This window comes from Homalodisca vitripennis, chromosome 8 (assembly GCF_021130785.1).
Source record: "Homalodisca vitripennis isolate AUS2020 chromosome 8, UT_GWSS_2.1, whole genome shotgun sequence".
Lineage (NCBI taxonomy): Eukaryota > Metazoa > Arthropoda > Insecta > Hemiptera > Cicadellidae > Homalodisca > Homalodisca vitripennis.
This window is the reverse complement of record NC_060214.1, coordinates 30,138,402-30,157,522: the sequence shown is the minus strand read 5'-3', so window position 1 is coordinate 30,157,522 and position 19,121 is coordinate 30,138,402. Positions and strand designations below refer to the sequence as shown.

Sequence of the window (19,121 nt, the reverse complement as noted above, 5' to 3'; positions counted from 1 at the left end):
AGTTGCCAGTGCGATAAATTTCCGCGGAAGACGCAGAAGCAGACGCGCGGAAGACTTATGGAGGTGACAGAGAAGCCGGGCGCGGAGAGGCCAGTGGATTCCACGCAATTAAGTGATGCAAGTCCACATTCCCGGCCCTGCAATCACTGGATGTGCTGGCGTGTTTTGCTTCACTTTCTGTCAAACGTTACGCAAGGAAGGTCAACACCCTCGAATAATTACAGAGTCTCCCATTGTTAGTTGCCCACCATGCCGCGCAGCCGCACGCTTCCCTGCTATCGGAATCCGCACCATTACCCGTACTGTTAGTTTTGGAACAAAGAAAAACACAGGTCCCAAGACGGTACCTTGAGGTATACCATACTATAAATATTTTCAATAAGGAATTTGTACGAAGACAAACTTACCGTAATGTAAAGAGTTAATGTAAACGATCTTATTATTCTGTAACGGAATTGTAAAGGGCATTGACTCGCGTCATTACCTATGTAAATCGAAGTAAGTCGAAAATTCCACCGTAAACGAAAACCGGATGTAACTTTTTAGAGGATAAGGCTTAATCTGGATTTTAATTAATTTACAAACTCGACTGAGCGGAAACCGCTAAACACATCCGTGAATCATCTTGGCACCGTTCCAAATGAGCAAAAACGGCGGATTAACTGGTTGGGAACGGTTCTGTTGATATATCGGCGCGCACGGTGGATGTCTTTGGCCCACGTCCAGGCGATGCAAGGACGGTCAATGAGAGTCTCCAGCTCGGGTCTAGGTCTGGGTCTGGGTCGGGAGCCCCGTTACTGCGGCGGCCGGCGGCCGGTCGACAACTCGGATAGCCCGCCTTCACTTCCCGTATGCTAATGCTGTAATGCAATAGACCCATTATGTCCATTAAAATTTGCCCGGGCAACCCATTAGGCATGGGAATTGCACTGAAACTGAAAAACGTGGGAAAGAAAATTGCCAGCTATATTGGATGGGAGATGACGTAATTAATATAAAAGAGATTATCTTTAATGAACGGAGCTGTTCCGGAAATCGAAAGTACCGAGGTGATCGACCGGGAAGAAGCGAAGATACCCGCACGTCTTATACACCCAGTCCTCTTACGACTTGGCAAGATGAGATGGTCTTTACAAGCATCATACAATAATAGTATTCTGGGAAGAGTGTCCTAAATAACAAAATTGGAAAGGTCAAATTTCAGTTCAATTCATACACATTATCAAGTCTACTTTCTATCAGAGTCTTAAAACCATAAATGTGGACTCACCGGCGGTAGCATATGAGAAGAGTAGTGCAGACCACAACAAGAGACACGTCGTCGACCACTGACTGAACGCCGCCATGGCGCTCGCTCAGTCCGGAGAGCGGGAAACTTCTGCAAACAAAAGTGTGATTAGTTGACGCTTGCTCAGTCCGGAGAGTGGGAAACTTCTGCAAACAGAGGTGTGATTAGTTGGCGCCCGATCTTCAGGAACAATGCGGAGAAAGATTGGATACTAAAGGCTAATAGAGGTCAAACCCACGTGTGGTCAAGGGCTGGGTTTTTAACTCATTGCTGATATCTCACGGTCAGTTGAAAACTGTAATTAGAAAATCAGATTAAAAAACTGTTGCAAAAACCCAAGGAGTATTTAATTTGGGCTGTAATTCTAATGCTTTATTCTGTCCTTGTGGTTTTTCGTACCATATGTATATTATGTAAACACATAATCGAACTATTGATTGTAGCTGTGAACATATATTGTTCGATTTGAAATTGTTTAAATAAACACAAACTCAGACACCTATATTAATTTTTATGTTACAGAATGAAATGTTCAGCATTTTGTTCTGTAGATATTGTTAGGCCGTATTAATTTATACTCGATGGAACAAAAACATGTGTTAAGGAAGAAAGAAAAACATCGCGCCCAATTCGCTGCCTTAAGGTATACCATATTTATTTATCGTAGTATCGAAGTTTTGTACGGATTGTTTTGGTGAAATAAAAGTGTACGTTCAAACAATACCATGTTTAAAACCTACTGTTGTTCACAGTTCATAAGAAGAAAGTGGGCTATACATAGTGCAAAAACAACCTCATCAGAAGTCACACTTCTTCACACATAACCGAGCACGTTATGGAAGTCTCAGCACGTCCATGAGACGAACAAAGGTTGAAATCCATAAAACGGCAAGTCGTCTGAGCAGGAGACAGGGGCCGCAGGACGGTCGCGGCCGCTCTGGACACGAACATGCGACAGCCGTCACGGGGTACAAGTGTTTATAAATAGTTGTATGGCCAGAGATGCCATCTGTATGATAAGTATGCATTGGATTCAATGCTGCCGGAGATATTGTTATTGTACTGTCGTTACTACTCTGTAGCCGGGGCATTTAAATAAATCTGCGTTCAATGTGAACTCTTTGTGCGCATGCGCAGGTGGCCTGGCTTCTTTGGCTTGGCTATATCTGCTAAGGAGGATGTGGACTCTTTGTGCGCATGCGCAGGTGGCCTGGCTTCGTTGGCTTGGCTATATTTGCTAAGGAGTATGTGAACCCTTTGTGCAATTGCACAGGTGGCCTGGCTTCGTTGGCTTGGCTATATCTGCTAAGGATGATGTGGACTGTTTGTCCGCTTGCTCAGGTGGCTTGCCTTCGTTGGCTTGGCTATATCTGCTAAGGAGCATGTAGAATCCTTGTGCGCTTGCGCAGGTGGCCAGTTTTGTTTGCTATGTTATTTTGTTTGCTAAATCTGCTAAGGAGGATGTGGACCCTTTGTGAACATGCGCAGGTGGCCAGTTTTGTTTGCTAGACTAAATCTGCTAAGGAGGATGTGGACTCTTTGTACGCTTGCGCAGGTGGCCTAGCTTCATTTGCTTGACCACACCTGCCAAGGAGAATGTGAATTCTTTGTGCGCTTGTGAAGGTAGGAGTGCTTCGTTTCTAAAGAGTATTTGAACTCTGTGCGCTTGAGCAGGAGACCAGGTTTCGCAGACTTAGACATTTGAGCTAAACTATGGACTATGTGCGTTTGGGTAAATTGTCGGACTTTGCTCGCTTGGTCATATCGAGGCTTATTTAATAGTCAGGATCAGTTTGATATTTTCAATGAATAGAGTTGTCAGGAAAAAATATTATACAATGACAATTGCAGACTTAGACATTTGAGCTAAACTATGGACTATGCGCGTTTGGGTAAATTGTCGGACTTTGCTCGCTTGGTCATATCGAGGCTTATTTAATGGTCAGGAACAGTTTGAGATTTTCAATTAATAGAGTTGTCGGAAAAAATATTATACAATGACAAAACTAAACAGTTTGCTTTAGGAAGTATGAAAGTTCAGTGTCTTGAATTCAAAGAAGCATATCTGCAAGTTGGATTAAGAGCAATCTCTCTTTGAAATTGAGTAATTCGTTTGCGAACTGTGGAACAAAGGAATTGTGCGAATGGTATGCAAATGGAATCCTAGAGTCGTTGAGATTCTGCCCACACTGTTCCGCAAATGTAGAAAAACAATAAACGGTACCTTCCCGTCTGCTCGGCACGACACCCAGAAGGAGGCCAGGCTGACCGCTGTGCAGGGGTCAAAGTTGACGCGCATGCTGCTATCCCACCATTAGAGTCTCCGGGCCGCACGAGGACACAGCTGATGCGAGGTGATGATCAGATGATCATTGGCGTTCCGGTCACAGCAACAGCTGATAATATTGATGTCAACGACCTTAGCTCACAAGCACCTGTGAGAAGCAGTAGCGCCACCTCCACTGATTAGTATCTCTACACTAGGCGAAATATTATTCGAGATACCTAAATAGTTGTTTTACCTACACTGTCAATATTGAAAGGTTTTTAGGAATGCAAGATGGAATTAAACGGGACAAGTGGATCGAAGAAATGAGATAGGCCGTTTAGACATGGAACCAAATGTAACTTTGAGAAAATCTGAAATTCCAGTATCTTGAGAACAGGTCCACTAGTTTCAGTGATGGAATCTCTTGCAGGCAAGCGGCGGTGGTGTTGAAGAAGGTCTAGGTTATGCGCTCAAATCTAGGGCGTACTAACACTCAGGCGTCAATGACCGCCTTGAGATCAGGCTAGCCTAACTCATTCTTGCATAATGTACAAAGCGGCCACTCAGGACCATTTGAGATCATTTTGTACCGGCAGCATTTTCATTACCGTTTCTTAAACAGGTTTTGTTACAGCCCACATATGCTGATGAGGTATTTGCATCGCGGGGCAGTTCTACGGTCCGTTGGGACATCGTGGCCCAAATCCTAACGGTACCTTAGGACAAAATACCTGATATGACAGCGAGTTCTACACTATAGCCATTCTTTGAAGGATGGACATATTCTCAATATCACCTAGAACTGACCGGCCATCAACTTTTTTTAGTTAAAAACACAAGATTTTGAACACATAAATACCGACTAGGGTCCTGAAACGTTGCCGAAGAAATTCACTTGCCTTTCGGCAGGTTCGACGCCACCTAGCAATTATTGGTGAAGGTCAGATTCCACCACTTAGGGGAGATAAGTGCCAAAAAGGCGGAGAATGTGGGTCAAGGCATGGGCTAACAAAGTTTTTAATAGCTAAAGAGCGCTGAACGCTGATGGAATGCTGTACAGAATTAGGAAGTAACGGTTGTGGCCTGATATGGGAGTATGCCAGAACCTGTTTTCGGCAATACTTTGAAACCGCGGACTCTTGGTTTTTACAGCCTCGGCCTTGACTCTGCCGCGCCGCTGCCGTAACTTCGACCGTTCAATTCTCCGACGCCTGTCGCACAGCATCGGTCTCTGGCGACAATGGTGTCTAAATCGGCTCCCAGCGTAGAGAACACAGGTTTTTACGCGTATAAACTTCAGACAACCGAAATAAATTCAAAGTTAAAGTTGTTATTTAATAAAGATGAGTGGTCCAATGGTAGATCCTTGTGGTACTCCATATAAAAAATAAATTAGTCCGATTCCAAACTGTTACAGATTAAACTTTACAAAGTCGTAAACTATATAATCGAATACGAAATTGTTCGAAGTTAAGCTATTATAATTGTCAAAATGAACAAATAATTCAATAAGTAGCTCTTCTATGTCCGAAGTCTTAGGCTTCGAGACAGCCTTCGCTCGGGCCTCAGTCGCCCAACAGCGTTGTCGCTGTCGCAGCGGTTCACAACAAGTTATTAATATTGCGTGCCCATGTGGAGATTAGCGCCGCTCGAATCGTGTGCCAGACGGGGAAAATGGCGGCCGGCTCGGTGAGTTATGCCGTGGACCTGGACCCTGTTCCCGCACAAGAGAGCAGTCTCCATCCCGCCTTCCTCGCCGCTGTCAAACTCTGTAGAATACTCGGAAGTCAATACTTGATAAAGCGAACTTTGAATCAGACAAAGTCAGATTTTGAATTCAAGACAAAGGTGAGAACACAATGTACCGTGTTTAGGTTTTCAGAAACACCTATTGCAACCTGTACTGAGTAATTTTGATACGACTGAGCGTATGACCTCATTCAGCACGTTCAATGTCCAATGACCACTTTAGTGATTTTGAGTGCTTTTGGAGAGGAACCTTCTAGGGATTTTCCAAAATCATTTGATAGTCTGACTGTATTGGAACCATGCGTAGTGCAATTCCTGATTTTTAATAGCAGTTTTAGCCTCATAAGGTTCTTCTGAAGAGTAATTCCGCAGCCTCCCTGACTCCAGGACTCAGAGGTTACGGCGGGGTCACGGCCCAGTCTGCACCTGCCAGTCTGGCTCTGCCCACGCACCAACGGGATACTGGCCGGTGCCGGATTACCGACTCTGGGAAAAAACGGGATCATAACTAGACTTGCAACATTGCCCGACGGGTTCCGGGGTGGCAGAATCAAGATGCAGCTCTTGGCTCACACCCAACATCCGACACTTTATAATCAAATGGAACTAATTTATTCCTTCCTGCCAGTACCCCGTTGTGAATGAACTTCACGTTTAGTTCTTTCAGAAGAATAGAACTAGTATCGTAAAAACAGATGCAGCATGTATTCAAGTACAGCTAGGAATAAACGTCATGGGATTACTCATCTTTGTAATTCTGAGGTATCCATTGGGACTAACAATGTCCCTCAATGGATATACAGTTTTGAAGTCCCTGATTTAGAGTGCCCTCAATGGATCTACATTTTCGAAGTCCCTGATTTAGAGTGCTTTAATGAAACTGTAATGAACTTCACGTTTGGTTCTTTCACAAGAGGCTGAATCTTTTATAAAAGAACCAATATCGGGCAAACAGATACAGCATGTATTCATGTACAGGTAGGAATCATCGTCATGGAATTACCATTTGCAAATTCTGAGGTATCCATTGGGAATAACAATGTCCCTCAATGGAGCTTCAGTTTCGAAGTCCCTGATCTAGAATGATTTAATTAAACTTTATAAGTTTTGAAAGCATTTTGATAATTCTTCTCTCAACGTCCGGAAGAACTCTGTTCCTGGAAGGACACAAACGCGATTCAATTACTGTTCTATCATCGGGAAACTGATCACATTGACCTTGAGACACCCTGATCTTCCAACAAATGAAATTTGATGCCACTTATCATCAGATACTTACTGATTGATGACTTGTAACTTTTAAAACGTCACTAAAAGTTTTTAAACACCTGGACCAAACAAAACGATCTGATGGCACGTCCACGTTATGTGAAGGCGATAAAAGTTTGATGCCGCCAACTGCAGAGGAGGTGTTGGATCGTAAATTTGAATTTCGTTACGACCAGCTCAGCGTTCTCTTCCCACGCCTGCTCAGATTGGCGTGCAATTTGTGACAATGCTCTGCGGTGCTAAGACAGAAAACGCCGATATGCAACTTTAATTCGGAGAGATTATTTTTTGGAAGGTTCAAATTCATAGAGCATTCAGAATGTTTGTGCAGAAGTACCTGAATCATCTCCAGATGAGAGGTAATAATAATATATATTGAATTTAGCAATTTCTTTCAATTTAATGCAACCGTCAACTTGTATACATTTTGTAAAAATATCATGTACACATTTTCTAGCATTCAGACATCATATCCAGCGTTTTTCTTGGTTTCTTAATTTATCAGCTACTGATCATTGATTCTTCAACAATTAAAACGCTTCAGATACCAAAAAGGTGTTGAAGACGAGTTTTGAATTGATTTGGGTTGTTTAAAAAGTTTACCCTTTCAGGGAGGTTGTTGATTAGTCTTGTTGATTTGTTACGGGAGGTGTTAAGACAACGTCAGTCTGTGTTGCTGTGTTCTGGAGTTGTCCCTGCCTCTTGTTTCGTATTAGGGAACGTCCCACCACGAACCAAGGCACGCATGGAGAAGCAGTACATGATCACCTCAGAAATATAAAGGTAGGGTAAAGTCAGCAATCCCAGCTTTCTAAATTATTCCTTGCACGACTCTCCAAAGTCCAACTCTCCAATTTCTCTGACAGCTTTTTTGGAGTTTGGAAACTCGGTCCATTTTGTCTTCGGAACAACCTCCTCAGGGTCGTATTCCATACGCTAATTGTTCATAGTAGTTTTTCATGAGAAGAGATATGGAATATTTATTGAAGGGAAGATGATATGGTACCTTTCGAAACTGAAAAACCGTTGCTGTGAAATGGAAACCTACGCGAAACGATAAGAACTCTACTAAACTGTCGCCCGCTTCTAACAAAAGCCTCCCGAAGAGCCACATCCACATACAGGAAGCGCCGGGCGAATGATACATGAAAGCTTGGCTCACTGCGATCAGCTATTTTTAGACCTCACAAAAAGCAGTCGTCGAGCATCGGCTCCCTTATAAGGCAATACAGGTGAGGATCGGCGGCCTTCCCCATTCTCAGAGCCTCTGACAAATGCCTTCCTATTTAAATTCTATTGTAGGTCTATCAGAGGCAACGCCCCTGAGGGACGATTTCGATTCGCGATACTTCAGAGAGGTTTATGGCGAACGTTGCCGGCCGGCGCGACGAAGAGCGCAGACTAGAGGACGGTTCTGCGCGGCGTGGAGCCGTCACTTGGACACCGTTATAATAGCAGAGAGTGAAAACAGACAAGAATGTGGCGGTCCATGCAAGACGATTCAATACCGCAGCACAAATATCGAACTCGGCGGTTTGTAACGTGTTAACCAGCCAAAGAAACCAACTTTAAAAGCTATATGTGGAATATCTATGTAATAAAATGGAAAATCCCAAGAACAATTTTGAACCACAGAACTTACATTTGCCAATGAAAATCCATGTAACAAGATTTTAAAGATTTTTTTTATATTAATCAAACAACTAGTGTGGGACCTTGTACTGCATCGAGCCTTCACCTGATTCTGTTTGATAAGATCCTTGCACAGGCCAGTGGTCCATGAAGGCGGACACAATAAGGCTTAAAAGGGCCTCTCCTTTAAAAAATACAGCCCTTGATCATCATCAATGTCAAAGGCAGAAAAGCCAGCGAGCCGGAATTGACACGAGAAACGGACAGGATAGTCCCCTAATTTATTATGATAGTAACACATGAAGGAGCGATACCTTTATTAAGGATAATAATATTTATCTTGTTGTGTCACCTTAGGCGCGAACATATACTGCGTAATTCAGAACGTAGTCACCTAGTTTGGCCAAGTAAACTCATATTTGAAATTTGGGTTTGTGCAAAGAAATTAAAATGGTATACGAGCGTGGATTGTGATTTCTTTTGAAGGTAAAAATAATTTATGGAGAATTTTTATCATGTTATTATCGACTGTTTACTTTGAATTTGGCTCATCAAATATGCTTTGCAAGAAGAAGTGGAGGAATTTATTGTTATAATTATGTCGTTTCCAAAAGTTTTGTGAGAATTAGGGCTTTCATAATCCAGTAAGAGTTATCATGTAGGGTTAAGAGTCTGTATATCTACTGGAGGACTCCAACATGAACAGTACTCACAAAACGATTACCAAACATAACCTCACTTTTAGAGGGAAAGATTACAGTATTGGCGCGCGACGCTGCCTTGGCCTTTGGTTCACGCGGATTAGTAGCCAGTACACAGCTACCTGTCCAAATATATCTATGAATGACAAATGTCTATTATTTCCCCAAATTAAAACTCGTCCACAAGAAGCGATGTGTTGCTGCAGAGCCGACAACAACAATGCCGGGTTGAGCCAGGCCAGACAGAGTGTGAGCGAGTGGAACCGGTCAACATTAGCATAGAGCAGCGAGTTCCCACCGTTGCTGCCCGGTCACGCTCGCCTCGCCTCCGCCAATGTGAGCGCAATTAGGCGCGAGTCGCAGACAGGTGTCAGCCAACAACAGGTGTCAACATGTTGCTTCCTCCTACTGCTTCACATTTTGAGCATAATATATGACACCAGTGCCAAGTATTGAATGAACTGTTTTGCAAAATAACTTAAAACAAGCCGGTATAGTATCCGTCCACTTATTTAAGAACTTGATGTAATTTTGACTTAATTATACGATGACAGCAAGTGTCTTCTTACAAATTTGAGTTGTCGTATATATTTTTCGGTTCCAAAAGTTTCCAAAAATATTGTTCGGTGTAAATGTATCTTAAAATCCTTTTTCTATGTCCAATATCGATCGGTTTTCAACACGACCAAATTCTGTTTCTGTAAAATGAGGACAGATTTGATGAACAGACTTTAAAATTTCAAAGCTGGTCTTTTCAAAAGAAAAGGAGATCCCAAGGCTAACTCTCAGGATAAAGAATGCCGTGACATACCATATAATAAAGGCTCGTTTGAAATGCTTTTTAGCGTCACAAGCATTTTATAATGTTACCGAGTTTGTGGCATTTGACTGGAAGATCACCCAATAAGGAGATTGACTTCGGCGATGTAGGTGTAAAAATTGGCAAATGGATGAAGGATGCATGAATGTGGAATTGTATGATTGAGTGTGATCCTGGTGTGGCAAGAATGTTCAAAATTTTAGGTCTGAACTCGTATTGACTTTTGCTATACATGTGCTATATCATGTCTTCGCAATAAAACATTGATTGAAGGATGCAAAAATATTCACACATCTGAGCAGACCGATTGCTATAAAAAAAAAACAAATGGAAATCAAGAGCTCGAATTAAGCCCTATAAAAGGGCCATCAAGCGGGATCAGATTGGGTCCCACGGAAGCGGTTCACTCCCCAGTTCAGTCGAATCGGATTGAATAGGTTTTCCGTGAGGATTATTTCGAACTCCGGCAGAAAGAACGATGGCGCAAAAAATCTAACGGCCGAATCGTGCACGGTGCGTAATGAGGACTTACAAACGCGCATGCACAACGGAGGCAATTAACATAATATATTACTGATACCGCAGGTCCTCGTCACCTCGCGGGATAAAAAGGCCGGCAGCAAGACCGAGTGAAGTCCAGTCGCGGCCACGCAGCGACCACTCGGAGCAACGGTGTAAAAAGAGATTGCAACTAGTATTGTTATGTGGTTCCGAGAAAGAATCGATGCTAAAATATCGGTTAGAGTTTTTGCCGGCGTGAGATACCTTGTCCGGCCACGGTAATGACTCTATAATTGGTAGTTAGCTCAATACGGCATATGCGGTGTGAGGACGTTCCTCAATATTAAATGCCTGGGAACAATGGTTATGCTGATGTGTTACAAGTGTTCACCTTTTTTTATTCGCGCACCGGCAGCAAATTGTGTTTGAAGTATACATGAGAGACTTTTATGAGCCGGGTAAGTAAGCAAAATTAGTAGACTGTAAAGCACCCTCGTCTTCTTACAGGATGTGCGTTGTTCCTCTGCAGTGTTCTATGGTTGACTCGACGCTGGTAATATGAGGTTGTCCGACGTTAACACGATTTTAAGGAAAAAAGTAAAGCGGTTAAGAAACGTCTTGTTCTTGCCGTGGTCGTTACGGGTGCTCTCAACGATTTTAAAACCCACCAACTATGCACTTATGCAGAAAAATATAAACACTCTATAATAACGGTAGCCAACGTGATTACCTGAAACAGAATGGCCAAAAAAATACGTAAATCGGGAAAAAGAAGGGAATTCATTTTAATAAGCAGTAGAAATGTTCAACACAAGAAAAACGGATGAATAGAAGCGACGTTTCTTTAACGGTTAAATCTGAAAGGACGAAGAGGATCAGAATGCAACACTTGTTAAAGTCTTCAAAAGATCCAACTCTAGAAAAGAAAGGTTAGTACAAAAAAGGCAAAGCATAGTTTACAGGATTAACTGAACAATAGTTTAACTCCGTAAGTTAAAATCGTGGGATAGTCCTCAGTACCCATGGACTTATGTCAATCTATAGCAAACGTATTCTGCGAACACCGCGATTACCTACTCAATCTTCAATTCCACTTTGAACACAGTACCAAAGAAAATGTCTCTAAAACAGTATTGAGTTCCTAAGGCCATTTATAACCTTGAAGAAGAAACACTCGCGCAATCGGAGTACCCAGCAAAGTCAACGATCGGAATTAATCGCGTAAGGTTCGCGTCGAGACAATCGTCGTGGGCGCTGGATGCTTCTGGGAATTGAACATTGCGGGGGCACCAGACCGAAGATATGCTAAGCGACTGCTTACCTGGCCTTCGCAGTTCATCATTAACTCTGCTCTTGACCTTGGATATCGTTGTCATTTGAAGAAATCGGTTTTCTCATTAAAACCACAAACTGAGTTAATCTTAAGACCATTCCTAAAACTTTTGAAAAGCAATAGAGATTTACCTTTAGTGATAAAAAGGACGAATTTGCAATGGATCCATGCTGGGGACTTTCCTGCCTTTCAGTCTCTGCAATGGGTATGCTATTTTCACCTCATAGAATTTGAAGTCATCCACTGGCATAATAAAGCATGCGTTCAACACATTCTTCAACGCTTTAAAGAAATTGCAGCTGTAGACTCTGCCGTGCCTCTAAATTTTGGAAACAACTTTGTTTTGTATGAATAAATGTGCCTTCGTACACATGTATGAGACGTATGGCAGAGCAAACTACCGGACTGGAAGGCACAGAACGGTGGTTTATGAACGTCTACCCTCGCAAGCGGGTGTGGATTACCTCAGCAAACCCAATTCCCAATTCAATTACAGATGCTCCAACGCCTAAGGAGTTAAAGACTCGCCTCAAACGCTTCGTGGTGTCTCAAGCATTCTATAATGCGGGTGAGTTTTTGGCATTCGATTGGGAGACCGCCCAATTAGAAGACTGACTGCTGTACTAATTGGGTTGCATTGGCGATGAATGAAAGAGGCGTGATTGTAAAATTGTATGTATGAATGTGTATTGTTTGTATGAATGCCTGGAATTTCAGAAAACCCGTATTGATGTTTGCCATACAATGTAAGAATCGTCGCTGCAATAAAAAAGATTTTTGACATTCACATGGATAATCATTTAAAACCACTCCCGTTACTTTCCATTCTAGGGGATATGTTGAATATTGCAAATGAATGACTGCAAGATAAATTTGAATAACGCGTAAGAATCACCAACAGCATCACTTAGCCCGATCCAGGCTAGCTGTTGCGAACAACAAACAGAGCAGACAACCCGTGATTAAGAGGTAATGATTAGCAGATGATAAATCTGCGGCTGTCAAACAAGTGTCAGTTGGGAGACTGTAGGCCAATGTTTAGACGGGTTAATGACAGGTATCTCTATGTATCGGTGCTAATCGCTGGCACTCCGTTAACTGGTCCAGTGGGTCCCATCCGCCAACACACCGGCCAAAGTCAAGGCTGGAGGAGGGCATGCTATCAGTCACGCGCCGCCGGCAGTTTTTCGGCTCAAAGCCGGTTTTTGTGGCCATTCGACATTGTTTTTGAGCGTGAAATCACAGATTGTGCAGCTTGGACACAGCCCAGGCATGGAGCTCGATCGCCAGAAAGGTCGAGTCTTTATAATCAGGGGTTTTAGAGGAATTCCAAATCTAAGAATCTTCTATAACAACAAAATATTGAGTTTTACAGCAATTTAAGGACAAAGTTCTTTTCCGTATTAAATATCATCTTGATTTGAGATAAATGGTGCAATCACACATCTAATGGCTGATTAAAGCAAAATATTTTAGGGTCCACAGAGTCATTTTTTGTCAATAAGGATTTTTGTCACTCAAAATCCAAATTCAGAATTAGATTCATCCAGATTTTATACTGTCTTACATAGCTTATTTCGAGATAAAGGCCACAATTTTATTTCGCAAAGAAATGGACTATTAGAAAGACTCTTAAGTGACTTTCACATTGGTCTGCAAGTAAAAAATCCCGCAATACCCACGTGGGTAACTACACAATAAAAGACATATAAGCTCGTGAATCGATCGCCAGAAGGGTCAAGTCTTTATAATCGGGGGTTTCAGAGGAATTCCAAATCTAAGAATCTTCTATAAAAATAAAATATTGAGTTTTGCAGCAATTTTAAAACAACGCTCTTCTTGATTTGAGATATATGGTGCAATCATACATGTAATGGCTGATTAGAGCAAAGTAAATTAGGGCCCACAGAGTAATTTTTCGTATATTAGGACTTATATCACTCACAATCCAAATCAAGAAATAGTTTCATGAAGTTTTGATACTGTCTCACATAGATTTGATACATAGAGATTCGAGATAAAGGCCAAAAATTTTATTTCACAAACAAATGGACTACTAGAATGACTCTTAAGTCACTTTCACATTGCTCTGCAAGTCAAAAATTCTGTCCCACGATACTCACGTTGGGCTGAGAGCGTTAAACTACAAAATGAAAGGCATAAAAGCTCGTGAATGATTGAGATATACAGCCTCATAAATCAAACCGAAGGCCTGATCCCGTTCCAAAAAACACCTCGATAGAAATTGCCGCCGCAAGTTGTCACGCCTGTTCTTATTACTTTGAAACAATAGCAACGGGCAAGTGACAGATGATTAAGCGGCTAGCGGAGTGAGTTCTCTACATCGGCGTAATTTACGACTAACATGATATAGTAGCTATTGTTAACGTCATCTCGTGATTAACAGCTTTGCCGTTATAATCACCTGTCCTCCCCTACGAGTTCATGTACCGTTTGAACAACCGTGAAGAATTTAAATAAGGTATGAAAATGTCAAGTAAGCACCTCATAAACTGCCGCCAGCCTGCGCGCTTGCACTCGCGCATGTAGTAGCTCCGGAATAGTAGTGTACTGGCCACTACTGTACCAAAGGCCAAGGCTGCGTCCAAGCGCGCGGGTTAATTGCGCGCCACAGTAGTCCGTCATTAGTGAGGTTATGTTCGTGGCTCGTGAGAATAGTTCATGTCCCATTCCTCCATCTGATGCCAACGGTTTGCGTTTTTCTGTAACTGCGTGAGACACTTCAATGTTGGAAGAAAAATGAACAATAGTGTAAGAAATTAATTGTTTAATTATTGAAGAATGTTTATTATCTCATGTTTATTGTTCAACAACGTATTCATTCCTTGGTGGATTCTCTCTGAAACGTGCAATATTAAAAAAACAACAGATGTTGCTCAAGTACGCGATGATAATATAGTGCAAATTATATGTGGGAAGGAACTATTTAAAAAATCAAATATTAACCCTCAGTATTAATTTGATTTTCAATAAGAGAACGTTTAGAAATTGTAATCGTGTGTAATTCCTTTCCTAACTGGACCCACCGAGAGTAAAAATATTCTGGATTATCATTATCTAAAGGAGGGAACCAGCTGGTGGGATCTGCCCGCGCGACGAGACAGGACAAGGGAAACTACTTTTATTTACGTTTGGAGGAGAAAGGAATGTTATTAAATTTGCTTTTGATGGCGGCTGCAGGAGCAGCGGTGGGAGAAGGAGAATAAAGGATCTGGGCCAGTCATAACGGTAACCACGAGTGACCTGAATATCCCCCGGGATAGTGGTGGGCCTACCACAAGGTCGTCCTGCAGGAAACCTCGCGAGTGTGAGTGAGGTGGGATCAGGCAGACAGCCTCGAGGTTGGTCAATGACCAGTATCCTCTCCGAGGAGGGAATGCTGATGGATTCGATGTTTGCAGACAGGCTCTAAACAATATTTACCATATATTGATACAGTTGATCTTATAGAATCACGAAGACCATTTACATAAATCCTTAAAAGGCCATTGAAGCAGTATTAGTTATTAGAAATGGTATTCCTACCTGACGAGTAAATGCTAAAAGACCAGTTTGCAGCAATTAGTTAGATTCATCTAAAGATAAGAATGTTAATGCCAGGTATTAGCTCAAACTCCTCATTGAACTCGTTCTACCTTTTAGGGTTATATACAAAGTCAACCATCTGCGTAACCATTTTCAATTAATAATGATTACAGTTCATCATATAAAACAGTTTTGGATTTTTCAGTCTACTAGATTTGCTGCAAGTTTGAAAAATAAATTGCTGGAACAGTGATGACCGAATAACACATCTACAGTGTCCATCTTGCAACCCTTAATTTTCTCTAATGCCCGCAGAAGACTGTCAGTAATATATTAGTTGGCTTGAAAGCAGCATTACGTTTAAGTTATTTATTTCAGACAAACGTAGTATTTGTATTGGACTTGCACCAATCCATGATTGTGGAAAAGTTTTATTGTGGCTTACGCTAAGAGGAAAGTTCATGGGAGCGTGAAATTGAAAGTTCTTCTTTATCTCCTCTTTTACCCTCCCAAAGCTCCTGAAGTTCAATAACCGAATAGACATAACTAAGTCTTGGGATGAGCCGCTCTTTTTGCTACAGCCAACTCTAGAGTTATGTGATGGCAATTTCATGGTTGGCTTACCATTCGCAGAAACCATTAGCGTTTAAGCGAAAAAAAATGTCTCAGGAGAAGATTCAAGTAATGCTGTTTTACACACTTTTATATGTCTATGAATTTGAAGAGACTGTGTGAAAATGTTTTGGAAGAACTTTGAGGAAGTGGAAGATTATTGATCTGTTTTTCACACTGGCCAGACCATTTGAGACATTTTATAGTACAAGGTTTAAAATTTACTGATAAAGATCACAATCATTTTCTGTGGTTTAAGGAATTGTTTGGAAAACTCGGTGGTTCAGAAGAGGTGAAAAACTTCCCAAAACGGTCCCGGGTACTTCCGGAACTAATGTATGTGGAGTGCTCACAGATAATGTGTGAAGTGAAATGATGATACTAAAAGAACAAAAACCAAAACCCCGCTAGAGTTAGGCATGATAACCTTGAGAGAGAGAGAGATGTTTCTTGTAAAGAAGATCCCAAAACTTGGAACGGACAAAGATAAAGTACTTTACACAACGAATATTAAATATCAGAGACATACTCAGTGTAAAAATATTAAGTGAAAAATCAATACTGGCTTTGGATGTAGAAGAACATCTAAAGACCTCACGATCTTTCCTGAACTTCGAGCCATCTCGAGACAGTTATGGACTCGAGAAGGAGGTCATCAACTTGATTACAAGGTTTTAAAGTTTTAACTGCCACCTTGTAAAATGTACAGTTCTATCTAATGTATGTCATTGACCGAATAAAACACAGTTAAATAGTTTGTGTTAATCTTTTTGAGTACTTTAATGCCACTGAGAGATAATTACGTTTGCAATTAGTGAATAATCCAAACACAAGCTAAGTGACAGTAATCTCAGAAACTAGTGATATTACAGTGATAGCTGAATGTATCACTAATGTGTTCCAGCTGCGGGTGCAAAGGAGGACTTACTGCTGATTTAGGAACAGGATGTGAGGCACTTGCCACCAGAGACATGTTGGAGTGCCAGAATCATGGCACAGTGCCAGAATAATGGCACGGTGCCACATCACTTGTTAGCCACAAGGTTATCAATGAGTCCGCCCACTACTACACTTTCATTGACACCCACTCGCCCATTCAACGGCCTTTAGCCTTGGAGCTACTTTCTTCTGTATTGTCCGTTCACGTTCAGAGTCATGGTCAACCCTTTCTCCGACTCTGGGCATTTACATACGAACACCGCCGCGCCGCCGCACAAGTGTTATCTGGTAATCCTCGAGTTTTTTGGTCTTATATAACCTGAACTGATCGAGAGGGGGAAACAACAGTATTTAGAGGGTTGTGAGTAATGGTTCTTGCTCTGGAAGAATTTCTAATGAAAAGGCTAGAGTAAGTTATTAGGGGTTTTCTAAGAACAAAATAACAATAAGTTTCAAATTGTTTCATGCATAATTGACGATGGGGGTTGTATGGATAGTTCAGATTAACGGATATGAAATTTGACGTTTCGAGAACTGATTGTTCTCTTCTTCAGATGACGAAATCAACAGTGCTATGATGAGCGCGTGATTTAAAATGGCCCTCAACGTGCTAGGAAGTAAAGCAAAACAACATGTAAATTATATATTAAACAAATTATGTACAACAAAAAATTATAATTTTAAAAATTATTAAAAAGTTAACCATTTATAATTAAAGGCAAAAGTTAGTTTTCGGACACCATTCAAATGTGACGTCTCTCCCAAAGAGTTTCAGTAAATTCAGAATTGAGATCAAAATTCATATAAAAAAATCAGGAGTCCAATTATGAACCTCGTGGACATCCACAACAAAACTGCTAGGCTGTCCCAAAACTGCTACGGCGAAAGTGATCTCGTATATCTTAGTTTTTGTTTTCACTCCTCGTTTTCAATTTCTAGTGCTTGTCGACTGAATGATGGTTTTCGACAGGGGATTACATAATTGTGGGTCAGTCCGCCTGTCTGGATGCGCGAATCGAGGGCTAGTTTCTCTTGTCAACGGTATCCTTTTGTAGCAGTCTGCGGGTGTTGGTAGCGACGTGAGCAGGAGAGCTCTCAAACCATGTCACTTGGGCACCGTGAGCCGAGGATAGAATAGAAACACTTTGGATCTGAAGAATAGAAACACTTTGATCCGGTGAATAGAATCAGTGTTCGTCGGCTTGACTCACTCAAATTGTGGGACATAATCAGTTGTCGTATGAAATAAATGAAAATGTATTGAGGATCGAGTAGAGAGGAGTTGCAGGAATAATAATTCATTTAAAATAGTAAATTTACTACCTTTTAAGGGATTAAAATATGCATATCTACGTATGTTTATTGATTGGAAAAGTATTATATCAGTTTTCATATCAATACAAGCCCAAATTTAAGTCATATGATTACCTATGGTATTGATGATTGAAGCTTCTATCCATCTGAACACAACTATAGTACTTTTAACGAGTTGAACTATCCCATACTCAGAACGATCTTTTGTATATTATAAGTGAAATAATTCAAAATATTAATGATATGAACTGGCGTCACTGTTTTTGTAAAGTACCGCTCTTAAAAGGGTATTAAATATGATAAATGCATAGAATCTCAAGCATCCTATTTAATTTTTTCCGTAATATGAGACTGTATTTGTGTATGAAATTTCAGCGGGATGAATTTTTATGCAACATGACTGACGGTAAGGCTCGCTGGGTTTTTTAAAAGTCCGTTCTTCACCAATTTCAGGTTTTCAAAGATTAATCTGAATTAGAAAGAAACATTTCCTGATTTTGTACAGGGAAGCTGCGACGGGTAATCTAAAAATAAAAGATTTCTTGAAATGTCCTCACGCACACGTGGTATCAGTGGGGAATCTTTTGTTGGCAATTATAAGCTGCACATATTTCGAGTTTGTTTACTGCGGTACACAATTATCTATAATGACCACTTACTGGGAAGCAATAAAGGCGGCGATATTCGCGAAGCAATAAAGTTAAAATCGAATCGGCAAAAGTAGCTATTGCAGACATAACTCAGAGCCTCGTAGTGCAAGGAGTTATCTCGAGTGGGCGGAGGCCGAGGTAACGGGGACGACACCGCAGAAGCTGACCGCGCGGCGAGAACCTGCGGTGGAGTCGCTTAACCCCGCTTAACTGGGCAGTGGTGGTGCTGGAATGCGGCCTTCAGGAGAGAGGTGGTGGTTGGACGCAAGATCGTGGATCGAGCGGAAAATCCCACTTAACTGTGCAAGCACCGAAGGTCAAAGGTGTGGAGCAACATTTATGTCGAAAAGAAGGGAGAAACGAAATTGGTCGAAATGTTTCCAGGTAGTTTTCGGTATTTTGCATTGGTACCAATATACATTACGCAATCAAGTTGGGTTGAAGACTATAGTATAGACGAAATTTCAAGCTCAGTGAATAACTAAATACTGGTTGAGT

General features: G+C 41.4%; 1 protein-coding gene across 1 annotated transcript in view; it reads right to left on the bottom strand.

The window, feature by feature from the left end:
- The window catches only part of LOC124367468 (titin), a 73,467-nt gene that overhangs the window by 28,019 nt on the left and 26,327 nt on the right, over positions 1 to 19,121 (bottom strand). The window contains exon 2 of the mRNA XM_046824301.1: positions 1,271 to 1,378. Within this exon, the coding sequence (XP_046680257.1) occupies positions 1,271 to 1,346 (76 nt within the window). The 5' untranslated portion in view covers positions 1,347 to 1,378. The remainder of the gene's footprint in view (positions 1 to 1,270; positions 1,379 to 19,121) is intronic.